This window comes from Plutella xylostella, chromosome 7, assembly GCF_932276165.1.
Source record: "Plutella xylostella chromosome 7, ilPluXylo3.1, whole genome shotgun sequence".
NCBI lineage: Eukaryota > Metazoa > Arthropoda > Insecta > Lepidoptera > Plutellidae > Plutella > Plutella xylostella.
The window spans coordinates 155605-177559 of record NC_063987.1 but is presented as its reverse complement, the minus strand read 5'-3'; the positions used below and the strand labels follow the sequence as shown (position 1 = coordinate 177559).

Genomic DNA, 21955 nt, shown 5'->3' with positions numbered 1-21955 from the left:
TTTGTATAAAGGTTCTACCATCTATGATTTGTTATATTTTTGATAAGCTATCAGAAAATCGTTAAATAAATGAAATATTAGTAGGTCCATCATAATCGATAATAAAATAAAACAAAAAATAATAGATTTAGATTAAACAGAACTAATTTGGTATCCCATCACTAGTTTTCAATATGACAATTTAAACGTCAGTGTGACAGAAAATTCCCCAACGGTTAAAAATAAAAATGCTTCTTTATTCAACAACCATTGTAACAAGGCTTCTGTTGATATAGATGTTGGAATCCGAATAAAGTTTTAACAACCACAGAGTAGGTAATTTAACAACCATAAGCAATGGGAAAATGAGAAATGTCAATCGGTGTAGCTTTTTGAGCTGAAAAAGCTTGAGCTTTTCTTTCCGTTCACGACGATTTTCCAGACTTTCTTTTATAAAAATAAAATGTTACTCTAGGTATATTTGCGCTATTGCTTTATAGTGCAGTTCTAGTGCAGTTGGAGCGTTGGGCAGGGCAGAATACGACTTTAGTTAGAAATCAATAAATCCGGCAACATGTCGAAGTGGTGAGTCACTTTAAATCAATTATTAAGCTTTGTTGCTAATTAAATCAGTTAAATAGAGTTAGTTATAGCCTGTTGGAATACGTAAAATTGTTTTTCCTCTCTCAAAGCTTGGTTGCTAGATCATCAAGATTGAATTTACGACAAAAGAAATCCGAATCTGATAAGTATAAAATTAAGACTAGTAATCGGTATCATAGGCAATCGGAGCGCAGTATCCACGAGATGCTCAAGGATACGCCCCCGATCCGCGAGTCCAGCGACTCCATCACGTCGGGGACGGAGGCCAAGTTCACCACCTCAAGGTCCATGCCATTTCCACCCGCTTACGGTAAGTCTATTTGCTAACTTGTGTAGTAGCTGTTCCACTATAATGGTGCTTGTACTACTGAATGACTAGTCTTTACTAGTTCTGTAGATGAAAATAACATTATTGTAGGATTTCAAAGTGACTTAGTAATTACACTTGTAACTTAGTTAAATAAATACTTATCATATTGTATTTATTTTATTTTGAAGAGCGGTGGTAGCTCAGTCGGGTAAGCACCCGCTTCTCACACCAGTGATGCGGATACCAATGAGTTCTTTTCTGAATTTAAGTACAATGTATACCATCGCTCTTACGGTGAAGAAAAACATCGTGAGGAAACCTGCATATCTAGATTTAGCACATCTAGATGTGTGAACCCACCAACCCAAGGTCCAAGCTTAGGAAGGCAGTTTAGACCTTGGGGATATGCACAAAGGTTCCATTCGAGAGAGCCAGGTGCAGGTACTGACACCCCCACAGAGAATAGAATAGAATAGAATACTTATCATATTTTTCTGGATATATTAAATTATTTTTTTAAGAAACTGTTGAATATGTTTTACATCTTTATGTATGTAAGGTTTAAATTCTTCTTCTTGTAGTGCGATCTCCTAGCGAGTTGCGCTTAAGTTAGTTTAATTTAATTTCACACATATAAACCTACAGTATATATATCATGAAATGATTCCCAAACTCCGCAGTGCCTCCAGAAGTGTCGGTGGGCTCGGCGGCGGGCCCCAGCACGGTGGTGAAGGCGGGCACCAACCGCATGGAGTCTCTCAAGACCTGGTCGCTGTCCACATATAAGTGCACCCGCCAACTCCTGTATGAGAAGCTCGGGAAGACCTCCAGGACTGTTGATACTGGTAATGGGTTTGATAATCTCTCATTGTAGTATGGTGAATCTCATTTCTATATGCCCTTCACTTACTAATACTACCTAGCAGTCCTTTATTATTTACCTGCATTAAAGACAAAGAATGCAAGTTTCAAAAAGTAAACCAGATCAATTTTATTTCTTAGGACCTTTTTTTATACTTACATAAATTGTGGCTATTTTACTCTTTTTTCTCCAGACTCCTAGCCTCATACACCACATTGCCTTAGCCAACATAGCCTCTTCAAGTAATGTAATACTCACGTGTTCTAAATTAAAGAAAGAAAGAAAATACATTTATTTCACACACACACGGAAACAACACAAAAATAAATAATAAAACATAAAATAAAAAGGTTTGAGTAAAGGAAAATGAGCAAGGGTGTTGCTTCCCAGTGCAGAATGCAGAAATTATTATTTTTATCTCCAAAAAATCCGACTACCAAAATCTTGCACTTCCCAGAGCTGGAAGCGCAGATCGAGATGCTCCGCGAGACGCAGCGCAAGTACAGCGGCATCCTGCGGCTGAGCCTGGCGCTGGCGGCGCAGCTGGCGGCCGCGGCGGGCACGCAGCGCGCGCTGGGCGAGGCCTTCGCCGAGCTGGCACAGCGCGAGCCCGAGCTGCAGCAGCAGTAACTATACCATTTATTTATTTATTTATACTTTTATTGCACAATATACAGAAGTAATTTTGTACAATCACGTGGACTTAATGCTAGAAGCATTTTCTACCAGTCAACCTGCAGGAGGTACAGGGAGCAAATTGTATGGGAGTGCAAAAAAAAACTTTACACGATTTTAGAAAAAAAAAACAAAAAAGTGCAAATAAATATATATACAACTATATAGGTATATATATTAGTGATGTAACGAATATTCGCATTCGCATTCGCATTCGCGAATATTCGCACATTTTTGGATATTCGCATTCGCATTCGCATTCGCAAAATTTTGTGCGAATGTTTTGCGAATATCAGTACTTATTAGAAAAAAGTATTTTAAAATAATGGTAGGTTAATAAAATCAAAATCCATTCGTCTATAACCTTTTATTACAAGTTACCCTCTTAATCTCATTACCTTTTTCATTTGGTATTTAGTTAATTATTTTTTTGGGCAATGAAACTTTAGAAATAGTTAATACAAGGTGGGGTAAAAGTAATCACCCTATTGGAAGTTGCTCTCATTTGTACAAATGGACGCCAATTTCAAATTTGTTTTGATATTGGTGGACTAGACAAATGCAGAATACAAGTTCAGAGGCCATGGAGTGATATACTCTCCAAGATCGCGGAATAATTGTGTATTATAATAGTATAACTTATTCAGTTTTCGGGACGCCTTTTTTTTCGTTTTATCTGTAATTTTTCCCTGCAAAATCGCACGATTTTGCCGTTTGTGACGGTTTTGAGGGGTTTTTTTGAAGACCCGTGTTTATGTGAATAGTTAATCCCGTGTCTCTAGAAGCCCTTAAGGCTAGTGCGAGAATCTCTCGGCCGAAGTTCTCGCTGGAGTGATGAAAAATGCCATAAAAGGAGTCCGTATGGCAATCAATTGTGACGGCGCCCATTTTTCCGATATCATCTTCTAGACTTTATCAATAAAATTGTAAAGGTTCAAATAAACATAATCAAAAAACAGAATCCAAGTTTTTCATAAAAAAATGAGAGCCAAACAACATCGGATGACTTCTGTTGGTCCACCTTGTAGTTTCATAAGACCTAAACATACACTCACGTGCAAAGAAATAGTTCTACTTAAAAAAGACACCAAATAGCCCTTATTTTTTTAAACATTTAATCAAATATTAACGTTTTTTAACCGACTTCAAAAAAAGGAGGAGGTTCTCAATTCGTCGGGATCTTTTTTTTTTGTATATATTTTTATGTATGTTCACCGATTACTCCGCCGTTTATGGACCGATTTTGAAAATTCTTTTTTTGTTGTATTGCATTGAGCTCCCAGGTGGTCCCATTTTTTTTTCAGAATTTTAGTTCACCCCCAAGGGTGGGTAAAGGGGTAAAAACAGGGTATGAATTTCCATTTTGGGCACATATTAACCGATTCTAATGAAATTAAGAACGTAAATATAGTTCTTATAACAAAAAAATATGATGGTGACCTTGAGCCGATCTGATGATGGAAACGGAAGGCAGTCAGGGGAACTCCTCAACGGTATATAGCAACTACTTCGTGTTTAGGCTTGAATGATTCGTATTGATTTGTAGGACTTTTTGGTATCATTTCCACCTTACTTTTGATTGAAAATTATTGCAAATAAACTAAAAACTATAAAATAAAATAATAATTAAAAAAATAAAAAACCGCCTTCAAAAAACCACTAAAATGTAAGAAATAATTTAAGGTTTACACAAATTCTACTCGTATGTGACAGTACAAATATACCTATATACACAGCAGGAACTGTTCTTTTTTGAAGTTGGTGCCATATTTCTTCAGATTACTTTGTCACCGCACCAACTTCAAAAAAGAACAGTTCCTGCTGTGTATATAGGTATATTTGTACTGTCACATACGAGTAGAATTTGTGTAAACCTTAAATTATTTCTTACATTTTAGTGGTTTTTTGAAGGCTGTTTTTTTATTTTTTTTATTATAGTTGGTAATATTCTGATTCGTCGTTAAATTAACTTAAAAATTGCAGAAGTCGTCATTAAGAATTTTTTTGCGCCTAGGAGTAATTTGGTGTTTTTCTTAATGGATCATTTTTATTGCCCGTGAGTGTAAATAAACAAAAAAAAGCGTATTTTGACATTATAGTGTCAGAGCAAGACAGCCATACGTTTAAATGTTTGGTGTAAATCGTCCTCAGAAACTGCACACAGTCGCAATGTGTCGTAAGTGTTACGGAGCTAAATAACGTTTAAAAAAAATTGCGTCTAGTATTGTTTAGTCATTAGTCTGATTCGGAATGCGCCTAGACCGGAACGTACCTCGTTCAGTACGAGGTAACCGGGTACCGAGTGGTACCGAGGTACCACCAAACCATACAAATAACGCCAAATTTGAACAAAAACTGAATATTCGCATTCGCATTCGCATTCGCGAATGTCGATTTCAGATATTCGCATTCGCATTCGCATTCGCGAATGTCCAAAAACACACATTCGTTACATCACTAATATATATATATATATACCATTCCATCCATCCATCCATCTAACCATTCAACCATCCAACTATCCAACCATCCATCCATCCATACAACTATCCAACCATCCAACTATCCAACCATCCATACAACCATCCAACTATCCAACCATCCAACCATCCATACAACCATCCAACTATCCAACCATCCAACTATCCAACCATACAACCATCCATCCATACAACCATCCAACTATCCAACCATTCAACCATCCATCCATCCATACAATCATCCAACTATCCAACCATCCAACTATCCAATCATCCATTATTGAACCCGTCTTCCATAAAAACTCACTTAACATTCTACACACACTACATGCCCCTGCATATTATTTATCATTATTATGTTGTGTCTATCTATCTATCTATCATGGCGAGCTGATTTTCCGCATTTAGCCTCCAAGGTGGGCCATTATGCGTGAAATACCTATGGGGTGACTAGCTATTAAGCCACCCAAGCTCACGCCAGAAAGCCAGTAGAAGACCTAGGTTGCTCATGACTTCCCGGAGGGACCCCGGAGATCCGAGGATTTTTGACCGTAGTGACTCCACGCCTTTGCAATGTAACAAGACATGGGAAGCTGTTTCATCTTCCTCCATGCAACTTCTGCAAAGAGGAGTGGTGGAGATTTTCATGCGATATAGGTGTTTATTTAACCGGCAGTGGCCTGTTATGGTACTTATCACGACACGTAAGTTTGCTCTGTCCAAGCATAATAATTTGCGTGTTAGTTTAGTATTAATTAGTGGTACAAAAGCTTTTGTTTGTTTGCACTCGGCACTGTTACTCCAGAGATTGGTGTGGCATTCTGTCGTTCGGGAACGCAACCAAGAGCGAATTTGGTTGAAAGGGATCGGTACTATCGGCTCTGGGCCTATTGGTGCAGTGTCAGATCCCTTTCGTGCAAGTTCATCAGCAGCGTCGTTCCCCAGCGACCCGCTGTGCCCTTTTATCCACTGGAGGGTTATGGTATTGTTTTGTGAGGCAAGCGATTCTAGAGCTGAGTGACACTCTAGTACTAGCCCCGAAGTTATAGTTTTGCTAGACAAAGCTAGCAGAACTGCAGCACTATCAGATAGGATACGAATACGTTGATTCGTAACCTTTCTAGATTTGACTGCGTTAGCGGCCCGTGTAATAGCAACACATTCAGCCTGAAAGATTGTGTTGTATTTGCCTAGTGCCAGTGAAAAATGAATGTTTAGGTCATCCGAGTGAACACCAGTGTTGTGTCATTAGTTACCATTTCGGGACCGTGCGGTCCCGGGCATTTGGAATGCATGCATGGGGCTGAACAACATGTAGACGCCCGTTTGGCAACATTAATCTAAATAAATAAATAATAAATAAATAAATATGTGGGGGCATCTCACACACGGCCTTCCGACCCCAAGCTAGGCAGAACCTGTGTTATGGGTGTCGGACTGCTGATATATCTACACAAATACATACATAGATAGATACTAAGTATAAATATCAACACCCAAGACCCGAGTACAAATATCTGTCTTTAAACAAATATCTGCCCCAGCCGAGAATCGAACCCGCGACCTTCGGCATAGCAGTCAGGGCCACTAACCACTACGCCATTCGACCGTCCAAATGAAATGTTATTATTATAATTCCGTATCCGCAGATTCCTGTACAACGCGGACACGCAGCGCTCGCTAACCCGCAACGGCGAGTCTTTGCTGGCCGCGCTGCAGCTGTTCAACACGTCGCTGAGCACGCTCGTGCACAAGACCGTGGCCGACACGCTGCAGACTGTCCGGCTGTACGAGACCGCCAGGTGGGTCGACATGGGAAAGAAATTATAGTTTATACCTCCGACAATGAACTGCATATGATAGCATAACTTTTCAATGGCAATGGTTTAACCGATTTTGATAATGGGAGTTTTCCCATCATAGACAACAACCATAGACAAAAACAGATTATAGATGGCTGTCCGATTCACTATGGTATAAAAAGAATAAATTACTATGTCAAAAGTGAAGTTGAGAAAATAAAACAGCAAAATAAAAAAAACGTGTTTCAATATAACAAATCCAATTTATTTAGGAAATTAAGACCACGAAATACAACAAACATAATGGTCCTTACGACCGGGATAATCAATTTACACTAAATAAATTGGAAAAGTGCACTAGTGACAGTTGGCAAATTTCAGTGTGAAAAATGGCATTACTGAACAAAGAACAAAGTGAATACTTAGATACATTGTATCAAACGGCTCATATAATACAAAGAGAACTAGTCAACTTTAAAAAATGCCCGAAACAAAGACTAACGGAAGGGTACATAACAACAAGGTTAAAAAATAATGAACAATACTGGGGTACATACAAAGAAGCATTTCAGAATCTCACAAAGTGCACGCCGCGGGAGGACAGGAAAGACATCGAGTACTTTGTGAACGAAGAATACTTCAAGATTCAAGACATATACCTTGATTTACAAGCAGACCTTACCGATTGTCTCACACAACCGTCACTACCGCAACCAACAAATGAAACAACTACAACTACAGCAGCACAGGTACCACATAGTCCAATGTCCTTTGCCACACTACCGAAAATACAACTTCCTACATTTTCCGGTAAATATGAAGATTGGCCTACATACCAAGACCTATTCACAGCACTTGTTCACAATACATCACTGAGCGATGTACAAAAACTACATTACCTGAAAAGAAGTGTCGCCGGAGAGGCGGAGATGTTGCTACGCCACATACAAATAACAGATAGCAACTATACACAGGCATGGGAAATACTAAAAGGGCGCTTCGGAAACAAAAAGATGATTGCGAATTCTATACTGAAACGATTATTTAGCCAAAAGAAAGTAACCAACCAGTCAGCAAGTCAGATAAAAACACTGTTGGATACTACGACTGAATGCCTAAACAGCCTAAATAATCTAAAGATAGCAACTGATTCCTGGGACCCAATCATAGTGTTCTTAGTATCTCAGAAGATGGACGCAGAGTCACTGAACAGCTGGGAGGAACACTCACATAACGAAGACTCAGACAAGATGGCTACGTGGAGAGATCTGCAAAGATTTCTTGAGACAAAGTTTAGAACACTCGAATTAATCACTTCCGAGCCATCGTCTGTGAGGGAAAGACCCCAGACACACAAATCTTTCCACACCATGGCTGAAGAAAGTGAAGGTGAACAAGATACATGTCAAATTGCACATGCAAAGGTAAACACAAGGTCATGTGTGTATTGCAACGGAGACCACTACATGTACCATTGTAAAGAATTTGCAAAACAAACAGTTGAGCATAGACAAGAATTTGTGAAGAAAAACAATTTATGTTTCAACTGTCTAATACCAAGTCACAATGTATATCAATGCAAACAAAGAACAACATGTCGCATCTGTCATAAGAAACATCACTCCTTGTTACACCGAGCGAGAGAAACAACCTGTTGTGTATGAGGATTTAAACTAATAAAACACCGGACTATAAAGTTGTATCGCTGTATTCAATGAACGACTGACGGTTGACACAAGTGGCTCAACCTACCCACTAGTTATACATCACAATCCCTCCACCCTTAATCTAAAGAATTTACCAAACCAAAATTACATTTGAACTTCTATTTCAAACATTTAAACATTTGTTCATGTTAAAAATTACAAGAAAAACAAGCATACTTAAACCTAATTATAACTATTGTTTACAAACATTCATTGTTTTAATTAAACCCACATAAACACAATATAAGTAGGTACCTAATATTATTTATTTATATGAAGGGTTAGGGTTCCTAGTAGTTCTAACTAAACGCTCCAAATTATCATTTTCTCTCCCCTGTACTACTGGAGAACTGCTACTACAACTTGGACCATTACTACAAACTATTTGTGGTGAGACTGGGACATTCTCCTCAGAACTCCTGAAAGAACTGTCGCTACACAACGAGGTGTTATCTTCCGCAATAGCTTCATTGCCAACATCACCAAAAACGCTAAAATCATCGTCGGAACTATCCGTTTGCAAATAGGTACCTTTATATGGTAACAACTGGTCTGTATGTTTTTTTATTAATCTGTTAACGTCTTTTACAAACACTGAGTACATGTTAGAACCTATTTCACTTTTAACTGTTCCCAAAAGCCATTTAAATCGGGTTCCATTGTTATAAAAACATTTTGTAAGAACAATATCACCGTCCTGAAATTTCTTATTTCGTATTCCACCGTACTGCTTACGCTGTAAGGTCTGTTTTACAACAACATTATCTTTAGCTGCGGAAGCCAACGGTAATTGACAAGTACTTATATCAGCTGGCAATGAATCATCACATGGCTTAGAATCGTGCAACAGATCGAGACGACATCGCAGTTTACGGCCTAGTAACAATTGTGCTGGCGAAAAACCGGTCGTGGAATGCGCGGAATTCCTATAATCAAATAGACAGTTGTTCAATTTTAACATTATGACTTTCAAATCCTTATTTTCTATCATGATTGACTTTACCATTTTTTTTATAGTTTTCACTGAATTTTCGGCCTGGCCATTTGAAGCTGGATGGTACGGTGCAATTGTAAGGTGCTCAATTCCATTTGTTTTACAAAAAGATTCGAACCGATTAGAACAAAAATTACTTGCGTTGTCCGTAACCAACACACGTATTAAACCAAATCTGCTCATAACTTCGCTTAATTTGGCTAGTATCGCTTCCGTATCCGTGGTACTCATAAAGAAACACTCCACCCACTTCGAGTGCGCGTCGACGATCACCAGGAACTGCTTGGAGTCCACGGAGAACATGTCGAGGTGCACGCGCTGCCAGGGCCGCGCCGGGTAGCGCCACGGCGCCAGGGGCGCTCGGGGCGGCGAGCTACGAAATGAATTGCACACACTACAAGATCCAATTTTTTCTTCAATGTGTTGATCAATTTTAGGCCACCACATTCGCGCTCGCGCTTCACATTTTGTTTTCACAATTCCAAAATGTGAGCTATGCAATTCATTTAGTAACTGTTCTCTAAATACGGTAGGTATAACAATTTTGTGTCCCCGTAAGATACACCCATTTTCTACCGTTAATTGTAAACGACAATCATAATACGGCTTTAACTGATCGTCTACAACTTTTCGTGGCCACCCGTTTTGGACGAAAACTAACACCTGTTTTAAAATAATATCATTTTGTGTCTCCTTTATTACGTCCTTTCTTGATATGGGCCTAAGTGTATCCTCATCAATATAATTAATATACAATGACTTATCAAACATTTCCCGTTCTACCATATCATTTTTTATAGACATGTTTATAGCCCGTGATAAGAAATCTGCCGTGTTATTATCGCTCTTTACATACTCGATATTAAAGTTATACGCAGAAAGGAAAAGCGCATATCGCTGCAGTCTATTTGCCGCCATTTCTGGTACACCACGCTTGCTACCAAATATTGAAATTAGAGGCTTGTGGTCGGTCCTCAACGTAAAAGGCTCGGTACGTCCGTATAGATAGTGGTGGAACTTCTTCACACCAAACACTATAGACGTCGCTTCCTTCTGTATCTGCGCGTAATTGATTTCACTCTTAGCTAAGGAGCGGCTGGCGTAGGCCACGGCCCGCTCCGAGCCGTCAGGCTGCCGCTGAGCCAGGATAGCACCTAATCCGGCCGGACTTGCGTCTACCGTCACGATCGTGGGGTACTCCGGGTTGTAATGCGCCAACACGCGATCCCCAGCTAACTCCTCTTTAATTTTATTAAACGCCTGTACCTGTTCCTGCCCCCATATCCAAGGTTGACCCGTTTTTAACAACATGTGCAGTGGCTTTAATATGCTAGATGTGTTAGGTACGAAACATCTGTAATAATTAACCATGCCCAAAAATGATTTTAGCTCAGATACATTCTTGGGACAAGTGCAGTTTAAAATCGCCTCAACTTTGCCTTTCGACTTATGCAATCCATTTTTGTCTATGACGTAACCTAAATATTCTACCGAATCCTTAAAAAATTCACATTTGTTTTGTTTTAATCGCAAGCCCGCTTCTTCCAAACGACTCAAAACTTTAAATAATCGTTCCAAGTGAACCTTTTTATTCGGCCCTGTTATCAGTACGTCATCAAGAAATATACAAACGCCTTCTATATCTGATAGTAGATTTTCCATAATTTGCTGACATATGAAAGGAGCATTTGATAATCCAAATACTAAACGATTGTAGCAAAATAAACCTTTATGTGTATTTATACACGTCAGTTTTTTTGAATCATCTAACCTAAATTGGTTATAAGCTCTACTAAGATCTAGCTTAGAGAATTTCTCACCTCCATGAAGCTTGGCAAATAGTTCTTCTATGCGAGGTAATGGATAATTATCCATATACAAGAATTTATTCAGTGTTACCGAGAAATCGCCACAAATCCGGATATCTCCATCGGCCCGCAACACTGGCACTATCGGCGTAGCTACCTCCGAGTGATCTACCTTTTCTATGATACCTAAATCCAATAACCTATTTAATTCACTTTCAACCTTAGGTTTTAATGCCAATGGGACTGGTCTCGGCTTGAAAAATCGTAACTGGGCATCCGGCTTCACTTTTAACGTTATGTTATACTTATTAAATGTCCCTAATTCATCCGTAAATAACTTCGCAAATTTACTTTTTACCGCTTGACTTACGTCATCGCTGCACCTCAAGTTATTGCAGTCCGCTGAACATATTTCTAAATGAAACTTGCTGAAAAAATCGCGACCTAATAAAGGAAGTTGTCCTTTAGTATCAATCACATACATTTTTAAAGTTTCTTTGCGGTTTTCGTACATCAAATCCGCCTGTAAATAACCTAAAGGTGATATTTTTGTACCATTATAACAATTTAAAGAAATGTTACAATTAGATAACGGGTGACTCGATCTAAAATGCAAATCGTAAACATCGACCGGTAAAACAGAGACAGCACTACCACTATCTATCTCGCAAGAAACCGGTTTGTTATTTATTAAAATGATCTGTTGCATCGGTTCGCCGTGAATAGTTTTGATATTGAATAAATCATAAATACCGTCTAATAGATCATCATCACCGTTGCCATCCGCAGCCAAAAAATGGTTACTTTTCACTTTGCACATTCGTCGTAAATGGCCCTTCTGGTTACACTTTTTACACGTAAAATTTACGTAACGACACTCCTCTTTACGGTGATTTTTATACCCGCACACACTGCACTTAGGATTAGCATTAGCACTGGCGTTGAGCGAACCCGATGGGGCTGCCGCCCGGCTCCTGCCGGCGGGCTCGCCCGGGCGCAGCGCGAACACGTCCTGTGCGCTCGCCGCCGCCGCCGCCGCCATTGTCCGCGAACTGCTCAACGCTTGCCGCGCGCAGCGCACGCTTTGAGCCAACTCCAACGCCCTGTTGAATGTCAGGCTGTCCACGCTTTCAGCAAACAGCTTCTCCTTTTCTTTTGTGTTCTCGAGCCCGAGAACAAATCGGTCTCGCAAAGTCGAATCGAGTTCCGTTTTAAACCCGCAGTACTGAGCGAGACTCCTCACTCGCGCCGCCCACTCAGCCAGGTCTTCGTTCGGTCGCTGCTCCGCCTTGTAAAATTTAAATCTTTCAGCGAACGTACTTCTTTTAGGCTGCAGATGGTCGCTCAACTTCTGCTTGATCACGGTATATTCCACTTTGTCCAAGTCTTCTGGAAATACCAAGTCACGCACGACGCGGTATGTGTTCTCCACCAACGCTGACAATAACAGCGCCCGTCTTTTCACCCCAGCTTTATCCGTGACATCGTTTATGTCGTTTGCAGTAAAGTACTGGGTGAGGCGGCTGTCGAATATGCTCCACTCGTGCACATGGTGGTCGAACGTGAGCGCGCCACCGAAAACTGCGTTACAATGTCCGGCCATTGTTTCTCACAACACTAATTACTTTATCAACACTATTATTACGCGTGTAAGGTTTTCTCGTCGCCAGTTTGTTGTGTATGAGGATTTAAACTAATAAAACACCGGACTATAAAGTTGTATCGCTGTATTCAATGAACGACTGACGGTTGACACAAGTGGCTCAACCTACCCACTAGTTATACATCACACAACCATACAACCAGAACCTACAATCACAACCGCACACTTCTCCAATCAACAACCAAGTACTCAAGTGCTATTAGCGACAGCCCAAGTTCAAATGGAATCAGATGATGGTGCGGTACATACGTTGCGAGCACTCATAGATCAAGGCTCTGAGGCATCATTTGTATCTGCGAGAGTTGTTGATTTATTGAGGCTAAGAAAAACAGACATCAACGGTGTAGCGTCGGGAGTCGGAGAAGGTACTAAAATTCCTCTGAAACATTTGGTCGAGATGAAAATAAAGTCAAGTTACACAAACAAGGTTGTAAATGTGACAGCTTACGTTCTGAAAACAATATCCACTAAATTACCGTCGAAAGATATTATAATGAATTGGCAAATACTACAAACATTAAATTTGGCTGACCCTACTTACAAAACACCGGGAAAAATTGATTTATTGCTCGGAGCAGAAGTCTTCTGTAAAATAATAGAAGAAGGACTAATAAAACTGCCCGATGGAGTAGTGGCTCAGAAAACAATGTTGGGATGGATACTTTCCGGTCAGAGAAAAGGTACAGAGGAAATAATGAAACATAATGTGACAACCCTACATATCACAAGACAAGTGGTAGAAGACAATGATATGTTACGGAGGTTCTGGGAAATAGAGACAGATATATACAAAAAGAGGAAGCTTATGACAAAAGAAGAAGAAATGTGTGAAAATATTTACAAAGATAGTACTACAAGAGATGAAACAGGAAGATACATAGTACATTTACCACTGAAACAAAGTATAGAAGAAACAGTTAAGTTGTGTGGAGATACGAAGCAGCAAACTATAGCTAGATTCAAGCAGTTGGAGAAAAAATTCAAAAAAAATGACAAATTGAAAACTGAATACACAAAGGTCATACACGAATACTTAGAGATGGGTCATATGAACGAGTCAAAAACACCAGACAATGAACTGACAGTGTATCTACCACACCATGCAGTTGTTCGCGAAGACAGAGAGACAACTAAGGTTAGAGTAGTATTTGATGCATCGGCAAAGGGTTCAAATGGTCACTCACTGAACGACGTAATGATGATTGGGCCTGCACTGCAACCTGATCTGCGGAGCCTAATAACTAAATGGCGCACGCATAAAATCTGCATTGTCGGTGACATAACAAAGATGTATAGAATGGTTAAAATGACTGAAGAACATACAGACTTACAACGAATTGTCTGGAGAGATGACCCTAGTGGTGACATAAAAAACTACAACCTCACAACTGTCACATTTGGTACAGCTGCAGCTCCATATCTAGCTGTACGAACACTAAATCAAGTAGCTGACGATGAAGCCCATAGATTTCCAGAAACTGCTCCATTGATAAAACACTCATTCTATATGGATGATCTCATGACGGGAGCTGAAGATGTAGAGAAAGCTAAAAAGATATGTACAGAAATCGGAACAATACTTAAAAGTGGAGGATTTGAGATGCAAAAGTGGTCGAGCAATTCAGAAGAAGTTTTGAACCATATACAAGGAGAAGACACAATCAGAGTGATAAAACAAGATGCGATTATAAAGATACTCGGATTGACATGGGACAGGAAAGATGACAAATTCAAAGCCACTGTTAATTTACCAGAACTGAGACATCCTGTAACAAAGAGAGCAATTCTTTCAGACGTAGGACGCCTCTTCGATCCATTTGGTTGGCTGTCACCAGTCATAATAATAGCAAAGATGCTGATACAAAAACTATGGAAATGTGAATTGGATTGGGATACTGAATTATCCAACCATTTAATCGAAGAATGGAAAACATACAGACAAGAGATTATACATCTGCAGAATGCAACTGTACCTAGATGGGTGAATTCTACACTAGTAAATAGAGAAAAGGCAGAAATACACGGGTTGGCAGATGCATCCACTCAAGCATATGCTGCTGTTACATACCTGCGAGTAGTGGAAGAAGACGAGATTCATGTAACTATGATCGCAGCACGGACGAAAGTTGCACCGTTAAAGCAATTGTCGATTCCAAAGTTAGAGCTTTCTGCAGCAGCACTATTGACAGAACTTATAGAAGATATAGTGGAGCCATTGAGTATACCGAAAGAGAGAGTCTTTGCCTGGACGGACTCAACTGTAGTACTAGCATGGCTACAGTCAGATTCACATAATTGGCGAACCTTCGTAGCAAACAGAATATCAGACATCACTCGTGTAGTCGACGGTGACCATTGGCATCATGTTCAGTCTGCCGAAAACCCCGCAGATATCGCTTCGAGAGGCATTAAAGCCAGCGAGGTAGCTGCATGTAAGATCTGGTGGACTGGGCCTGATTGGTTAAAGCAAGACACAATACAATTTGACAAAAGTGAGATTCCAACCACAGACTTAGAATTGAAGGTTTCGTGTCATACAACTTCAGTAGAAGAAAAACCTATCTGGGAGAGATTCTCTTCAATTTCAAGGATGAAAAGAGTGTTAGCTTATTGTAGAAGAATGATAAAGAATACTGAGACAGAACCAAGAAAGAATTATATAGAAGTTTCTGAAATGGATAAAATTTTAAGCGAAGCCATAAAATATTATCAAAACTTGGTTTATGGAAGAGAAATAGAAGAGATAAAAAGGGACGGAAGAGTGAAGAAAAGAAGTTCACTTATAAGCCTATCACCCAACTTAGATGAAAAGGGCATTCTGAGAGTGGGAGGGCGATTACAAAATGCTGAGATAGCTGAACAAACAAAACACCCAATAATTATCCCAAGTAGTCAACACATCACAAGGTTATTGATACAAGAAGCACACATGAAAACTCTTCATGGCGGCATTCAAGCAATGATGGCTTATATAAGAACTAACTACTGGGTGATTGGTCTAAAGTCAGGTGTTCGAAGATGCATACACAACTGCAAGACGTGTATTATAGACAAAGCTAAAGGCAAGAATCAGTTCATGGGTCAGTTACCAGCCGCGAGAGTCCATCAACACAGAGCGTTTAAACACAGTGGGGTCGATTACGCCGGGCCTGTGTTAATAAGAACATCCAAGGGTCGCGGACAACGTGCATACAAGGGATACATCTGCTTATTCGTATGCATGTCTACTCGGGCAATTCACCTTGAAGCAGTGACAGATCTTACCGCACAAGCCTTCATTGCAGCATTCAGGAGATTCGTGGCACGCAGGGGACATTGTGCGCATTTATGGAGTGACAATGGAACAAACTTTGTCGGAGCCGCCAGAGAGTTAAAAGAACTCAACGAAAACAAGAGTGCTATGACCAAAGAAGTGGCAGAACTGCTAGCCAACGACGGCACGACATGGCACTTTATACCCCCTAGAATGCCAACATGTGGCGGATTATGGGAAGCAGGTGTACAATCGGCGAAGAGACATTTGACCAGGGTAAATAAGGATACCAAACTTACATATGAAGAGATGTCTACCCTGCTAACACAGATTGAGGCATGCCTTAATTCACGACCAATCTGTCAGATAGACAACACTACAGAAACGCCGCTAACACCGGGACATTTCTTAGTGGGAGAACCTCTAATAGGTGTACCTGGTCCAGACTACCAAACTAAGAAGAACGGATTGTTGACAAGATGGCAACTCATTCAACGAATGACAAGTGATTTCTGGTGCAGATGGCGAACAGAGTATCTCAACACTCTGCAACAGAGATTCAAGTGGCAAGTAGCAGTTCCATCACCAGAGATAGGCGATTTGGTAGTCGTCAAGAATGAAGACATGCCCCCGACTAAATGGTTACTGGGTCGAATCAAGTATCTTCACCCAGGAGAAGATAACATAGTCAGAGTAGTGACGGTACAGTGCAAAGGAAACAATGAATTGAAGAGACCTTTGTACAAGATAATACCACTGCCGAAACAACCTGAGGCCGAGTAAGTCATGGTGGGCGGCATGCAAGTACAATTGAAAGGAAGGAGAAACTTTAAAATTTTATGCAGTCCATTGCTATTTATAAGCTATATTAAGTTAGTTAAGTATATTTGTTTAGTTAATTTTATCTTAAAAACGATGTTTTTGGTGGGCGGTATGTCCGATTCACTATGGTATAAAAAGAATAAGCTAGTAAAACTTCATACTCAACAGCACTGCATTTTTTTAAATAGACGGCATGGATTCGATTCTTTTCAGCCAATACAAAAACCAAATGGTTGTGACTTCAACCATATGCGATAACGATAACTATACTCGGTCCATTATATTATTGGTTTCTTGACAGTCAAAATCCCATACATATTTGATGACTGCAAAGGAAAACCAACTTTACTTACCAGACATAAGGAAACGTCAAGAATACAATAACATAGTGGAAGCTCTATAGGTACTACATGGCTGTTAGATTGTTTTGTGGTAGGTTTATTTGGTTTACATTTGTATGATTTATGACATCCTCCGCTCCCTCAGAAGAATGCAGCTCATAAAAAACGACAGGCCAGTGGCCATCTATCGGACAATTTTGGAACTTTAAAACTGTCAAGGAAAATCCCTCATTATAAATCTAAGAGCACTTAGGGTAACATTATCAATGACCTAAAAAAAACAAATCAATGGGATCTATGCTACCACAAAACGATACGATAACGTGTAGTTAGACACGTTTAACTTATAACACCCCTCTTTTTTCGTCCAACGTTAAGAAATACTGAAATTTATCCTCAGGCCTTAGATTTGCCTCCATACGACACCCTATACAACAACCCCCCCTCTCCCCCCACAGGATAGAATACGACGCGTACCGCAGCGAGGTCGAAGCGTCGTCTCCCGCCCCCGAGCCGCTACTAGCCGCCACCGAGCGCCACCGCCGCCAGTACGCACGGCTACGGGACGACGTGGCCGTGAAGCTGCATCTGCTGCATGAGAACCGAGTGAGTTGTGGGGGGTAGGTGGTGGTAGTGGCACTGTGCAATTGACATGGTGGTATCTATACCTACAGGGTTTATGGAACTGTATAGAAGTGCTAGCTAATGACAAGTAGAAGTACTGTGTATGATTGATAAGCGGTAAATGTTACAAAACAAACCCATGACCTAAACAGGAATTAAGGATTAGCTACTAATCTTGTGTAAACGCTACATAATAGTCTGCTGTACAGACAAGGGGTACCGTTGTAAAGACACTTGGCACTGTAATAAAGTTTATACACCATGTAACATTTTTGTAGCACTGTGTAAGACTCGTGGCACTTTTGCGTAGCAGGATTTTGGGCTGGTATAACTAACAGAGTTTGGGCTCAGTATTACATCATTACGAATATTACGATACAGTACACCAAAGTGCACAAATCTGATGCTTTCTCACATAATGTACCAAACTTGTGAGTCTATAAAAAGGCTTGTGTTACCACCATGATACTGGTTCCAAGTCAGGTTATTAGGATAAAGATATAGGTACTTGATCATTATTTGTTTTTATGGGAATAACGACACAAATACTTATCATTCACAACCTGTGAACAAATACTTATTGTCTAAAACTAAAGCTTTCCCCCACTTGCACTTTGAATTCCAATATATTTATTATTAAATATGTATAAGGCGAGTTTATATCTAGGCTTTTCTTCCAGCTGTCATTCGGTGTCGAGGTGAGGCTAATTACTTTCTCCTTCTGTTACTATCTATCATTGTGCTCATTGGCCAACGCAGTCAGAATACCTGTCGGCAAACTGCTCATGTTAGTAGAAGTGTTTCAATTATGTTTGTGCTTCATGTGAAATTGTTTTGTAAGAATATTTATTAACAAAAGGAGGATTTAATGTTGTCTTCATACAATGTGGTTTGGGAAATTATTGATGTTAAATATGTTTCCATGATATAAAATCTCTCTAAATACAAAAACACACTTATTGTATATGTCTGCTATTCTCAGAATCTATAAGAGTTTTAATTAAATTTTCACTATGATTGAATTGTATATATTATATTTTATTTATAAATCAAAACATTATTGTCATTAGCTAATATATGCTTTACTCAAATTTATCAACCCATATTCACAACAGCGGGCAACACAGCCGCTTTTCATGATCATTATCCTCCGCAACATGGCATCTTTATCTACGCAAATAAACTCCTACAGCGGTTAAAGAGAACAGCAGCACATTTATCTACGTAGATAAAGCCGCCATTTTTCAGGGCCAGCATACTCAAGCAACTGCTCAAAACCTCCAAACCTCTGTTCCAGGTGAAAGTAATGAACAAGCAGCTCCTGCTATTCCACAACGCGATCTCGGCGTACTTCAGCGGCAACAACGTGGCACTAGAGGCGGCCGTGAGGCACTTCCACATCACCCCCCCCGCGCCCGCGCCCGCCCCCGCGCCCCCGCACCCCTCGTAGGGGCGCCACCGGTACGCCGTGTGTCTCGGGAGCAAGACCAACAAGCTGTTCGAGAGGGGACATGTACTGAATAGCAGTTTCTAGAACGATGGACTTGTGAGTGAAGTAGTGCGGTGTTGTAAGTGAGAGGGGTTTTTGAATTGTTTCTTAGCTCTGTACTTACGTATTAATGTTTAAAGTTCGCGTATGTATATAGACCTGCTGGATTGTTCTTATACTTGTGAGTATAGTAAAGCCAGGAAACTGGATTTCCAAAATTTCATTAAAATGTAATATTTAATCTAATATCAAAGATACTTACTTATAGTAGTTATATTATTAAGAGCTAAAATAATATATGTTTCCATCTATTGATAGGGATATTTTAAGGATTCGTAATTGAAAAGCCTTAATAGCTCCATTGTTATAGTATTTTGTATAAGATAAAGTATAGTGTTCCAGCTAGATTAAAAGCACTTTGGATATTATTTGAACTAATTGTTCAGCTAGTGCAAATCAGATAATACAGGGCCCCATAGCATGGGATGCAAGATGTCTTGTCATGCACAAGAAATTATAAACAAAATGCGTCGCGCTCATTCACAGCGTCCGGACTCGGAAATGAGGTGTTAATACTTTGTATTATATCATGTCTTGTGTCCCGTGCTACACGCCCAGACGAAATAAAAATATGACTTCCCATAGAAGCATGCTACATTTAGATAACCAATAAAGGTATACCTACCTACCATAAGTATACTTACTTACACATGACACCACTGTATATTGTATAAACATATTGACTTCAGGTACTTTAGTTATCAGCCGATTGCATTAGGTACAGTTCAGTATTATGTACCTAGCTTGCCTAAAAATATGTGTAAACTTATAATTTAGCGTTAACTCCTAATATGTTATAAATTTCCATTATTTATAGGAACTTTGGACTAGTTTGAATGAAATATTTAAATTTATAAAATGATAAATAATTTTAATTTACAGCAACTTTTTATTGAAGTGAAATTTTGTATTAGTATTGATTGAATAGATCTCAATTTAGGTTCCATTAACAATTTAACTTAGTTGATAATGCTCAACTAGTAGTCAAGCACAATTTATTTGAAAATTTGTGAAGTGGTGGTGATTTTGGTAGCTTTAAATTGGTTTTATTAGTTTACAATTTAGAATAATTTATTTAGTTCAATGTTTACAACCTTGATGACAATACTACACTACAAGAAATATTAGGTTTATAATTAAAAAAACTCTGATGTACCTAGCTAGTCAAAAAATTGTGTTATCAATATAATCTATTATTTATTTGGATATCATTATGTATACCTATAGTGACCACATTGCATTTATATGATTTTAGGAGTGTAAAATAGTTTTTTTTGTATGAATGTGTTTTATTTCTTTTTGATATACCTAGGTGAACAACACCTAGAATCAAATCCTGGCCACCCTGGACACTGGGATTGCCACCAATGACCCTAAATTCATCTGTTCTGTTCCCTATCATGGCAGCTGAATCCATAAACAAGAAAATACACAACTATTAAAAATAAACATTACTTTATTATCACAGTAAGCCTGGACTTGGTCCAGTATTCACACACAGATGCAGTTCATATTATAATAATGCGGTGACAGGGTTTTTACTTGGACGAGGCTTATTCTATTATATCCAATGTGGAGTACAATAAGAACTTGACTCATCACAAGAGTAAACCCATCTGGTCCACACTCATTTCCAGTAATGATCAAGCAGTTGTCTGAACTCATGAAAGAGTTTCATTCTTTCTTGAGCTGAATCTATTTTCTCAATAACCACACCACAGTGTCAGAGTTTATGCCTTAATAGCTTCTTTGTCCCCATCATCTTTTAGAATTTCTTCAGCTTCAGCTTTAAATTTCTCCTGCAAATGTAAACAGTAATTACAAATAATATAAATAATGTACTCACTCTGTGGTCAGACAGGAGTAGGACATGGTAGGACAGAACCACAAAGTAATTGACATTGACAGATCGACCGAGATAAATTGTTAATTACTTGGATTAATTTTATATTATCATCATAATTAATTATGTAGTATTGCCTTATGGCATGTTTTTGTCATCTATTAATTCTGAAGTGCATGGCAAGTTATTGTTATTACTAACCTGGTCATATATAACTTTGACAACAAGGGAGCAACTGGGACATGTAGCCACTTCTTCGCCAGCTATTAGTTCCTCCTGAAAATGAATTAATAAATTAGCAACTGGTGCTGACCACTAACAAGCACTGCATTATTAAAACTTTTCTAATTCTAACCTTACTTATCTGGAATCGATCTCCACAAGGGCACGGATAGTAATACATGTCTTCGTCTTCATCGTATTCGAAGTCTTCGATCTCTATTTCGTCGTGGAACACAGTCATTTCTATGTGGTGTAGAGTTTATTTTAGAAAACGTGCAATACAATAACACCGCTTTTCCAGCTTTTCCTAGTATTTCCGTTCCGTATTTCAGTCAGACACAGTATAAATAATGTACTCACTCTGTGGTCAGACAGGAGTAGGACATGGTAGGACAGAACCACAAAGTAATTGACATTGA

General features: G+C 39.3%; 2 protein-coding genes across 2 annotated transcripts; one reads left to right on the top strand and one right to left on the bottom strand.

The window, feature by feature from the left end:
• Positions 1 to 154: 154 nt before the first annotated feature.
• Positions 155 to 20760, top strand: LOC105393545 (arfaptin-2). The gene is made up of 7 exons (XM_011565323.3): positions 155 to 564; positions 762 to 892; positions 1573 to 1737; positions 2212 to 2380; positions 6559 to 6711; positions 17757 to 17904; positions 19220 to 20760. The coding sequence occupies exons 1-7, from the start codon at positions 554 to 556 to the stop codon at positions 19370 to 19372; spliced, it is 930 nt and encodes a 309-aa protein (XP_011563625.2). The 5' UTR covers positions 155 to 553; the 3' UTR covers positions 19373 to 20760.
• Positions 20761 to 20909: 149 nt separating this feature from the next.
• Positions 20910 to 21868, bottom strand: LOC105393530 (DPH3 homolog). Its single transcript, XM_011565309.3, has 3 exons — positions 21670 to 21868; positions 21516 to 21590; positions 20910 to 21270 (listed from the first exon to the last, which is right to left on the bottom strand). The coding sequence occupies exons 1-3, from the start codon at positions 21775 to 21777 to the stop codon at positions 21202 to 21204; spliced, it is 252 nt and encodes an 83-aa protein (XP_011563611.1). The 5' UTR covers positions 21778 to 21868; the 3' UTR covers positions 20910 to 21201.
• Positions 21869 to 21955: the final 87 nt, after the last annotated feature.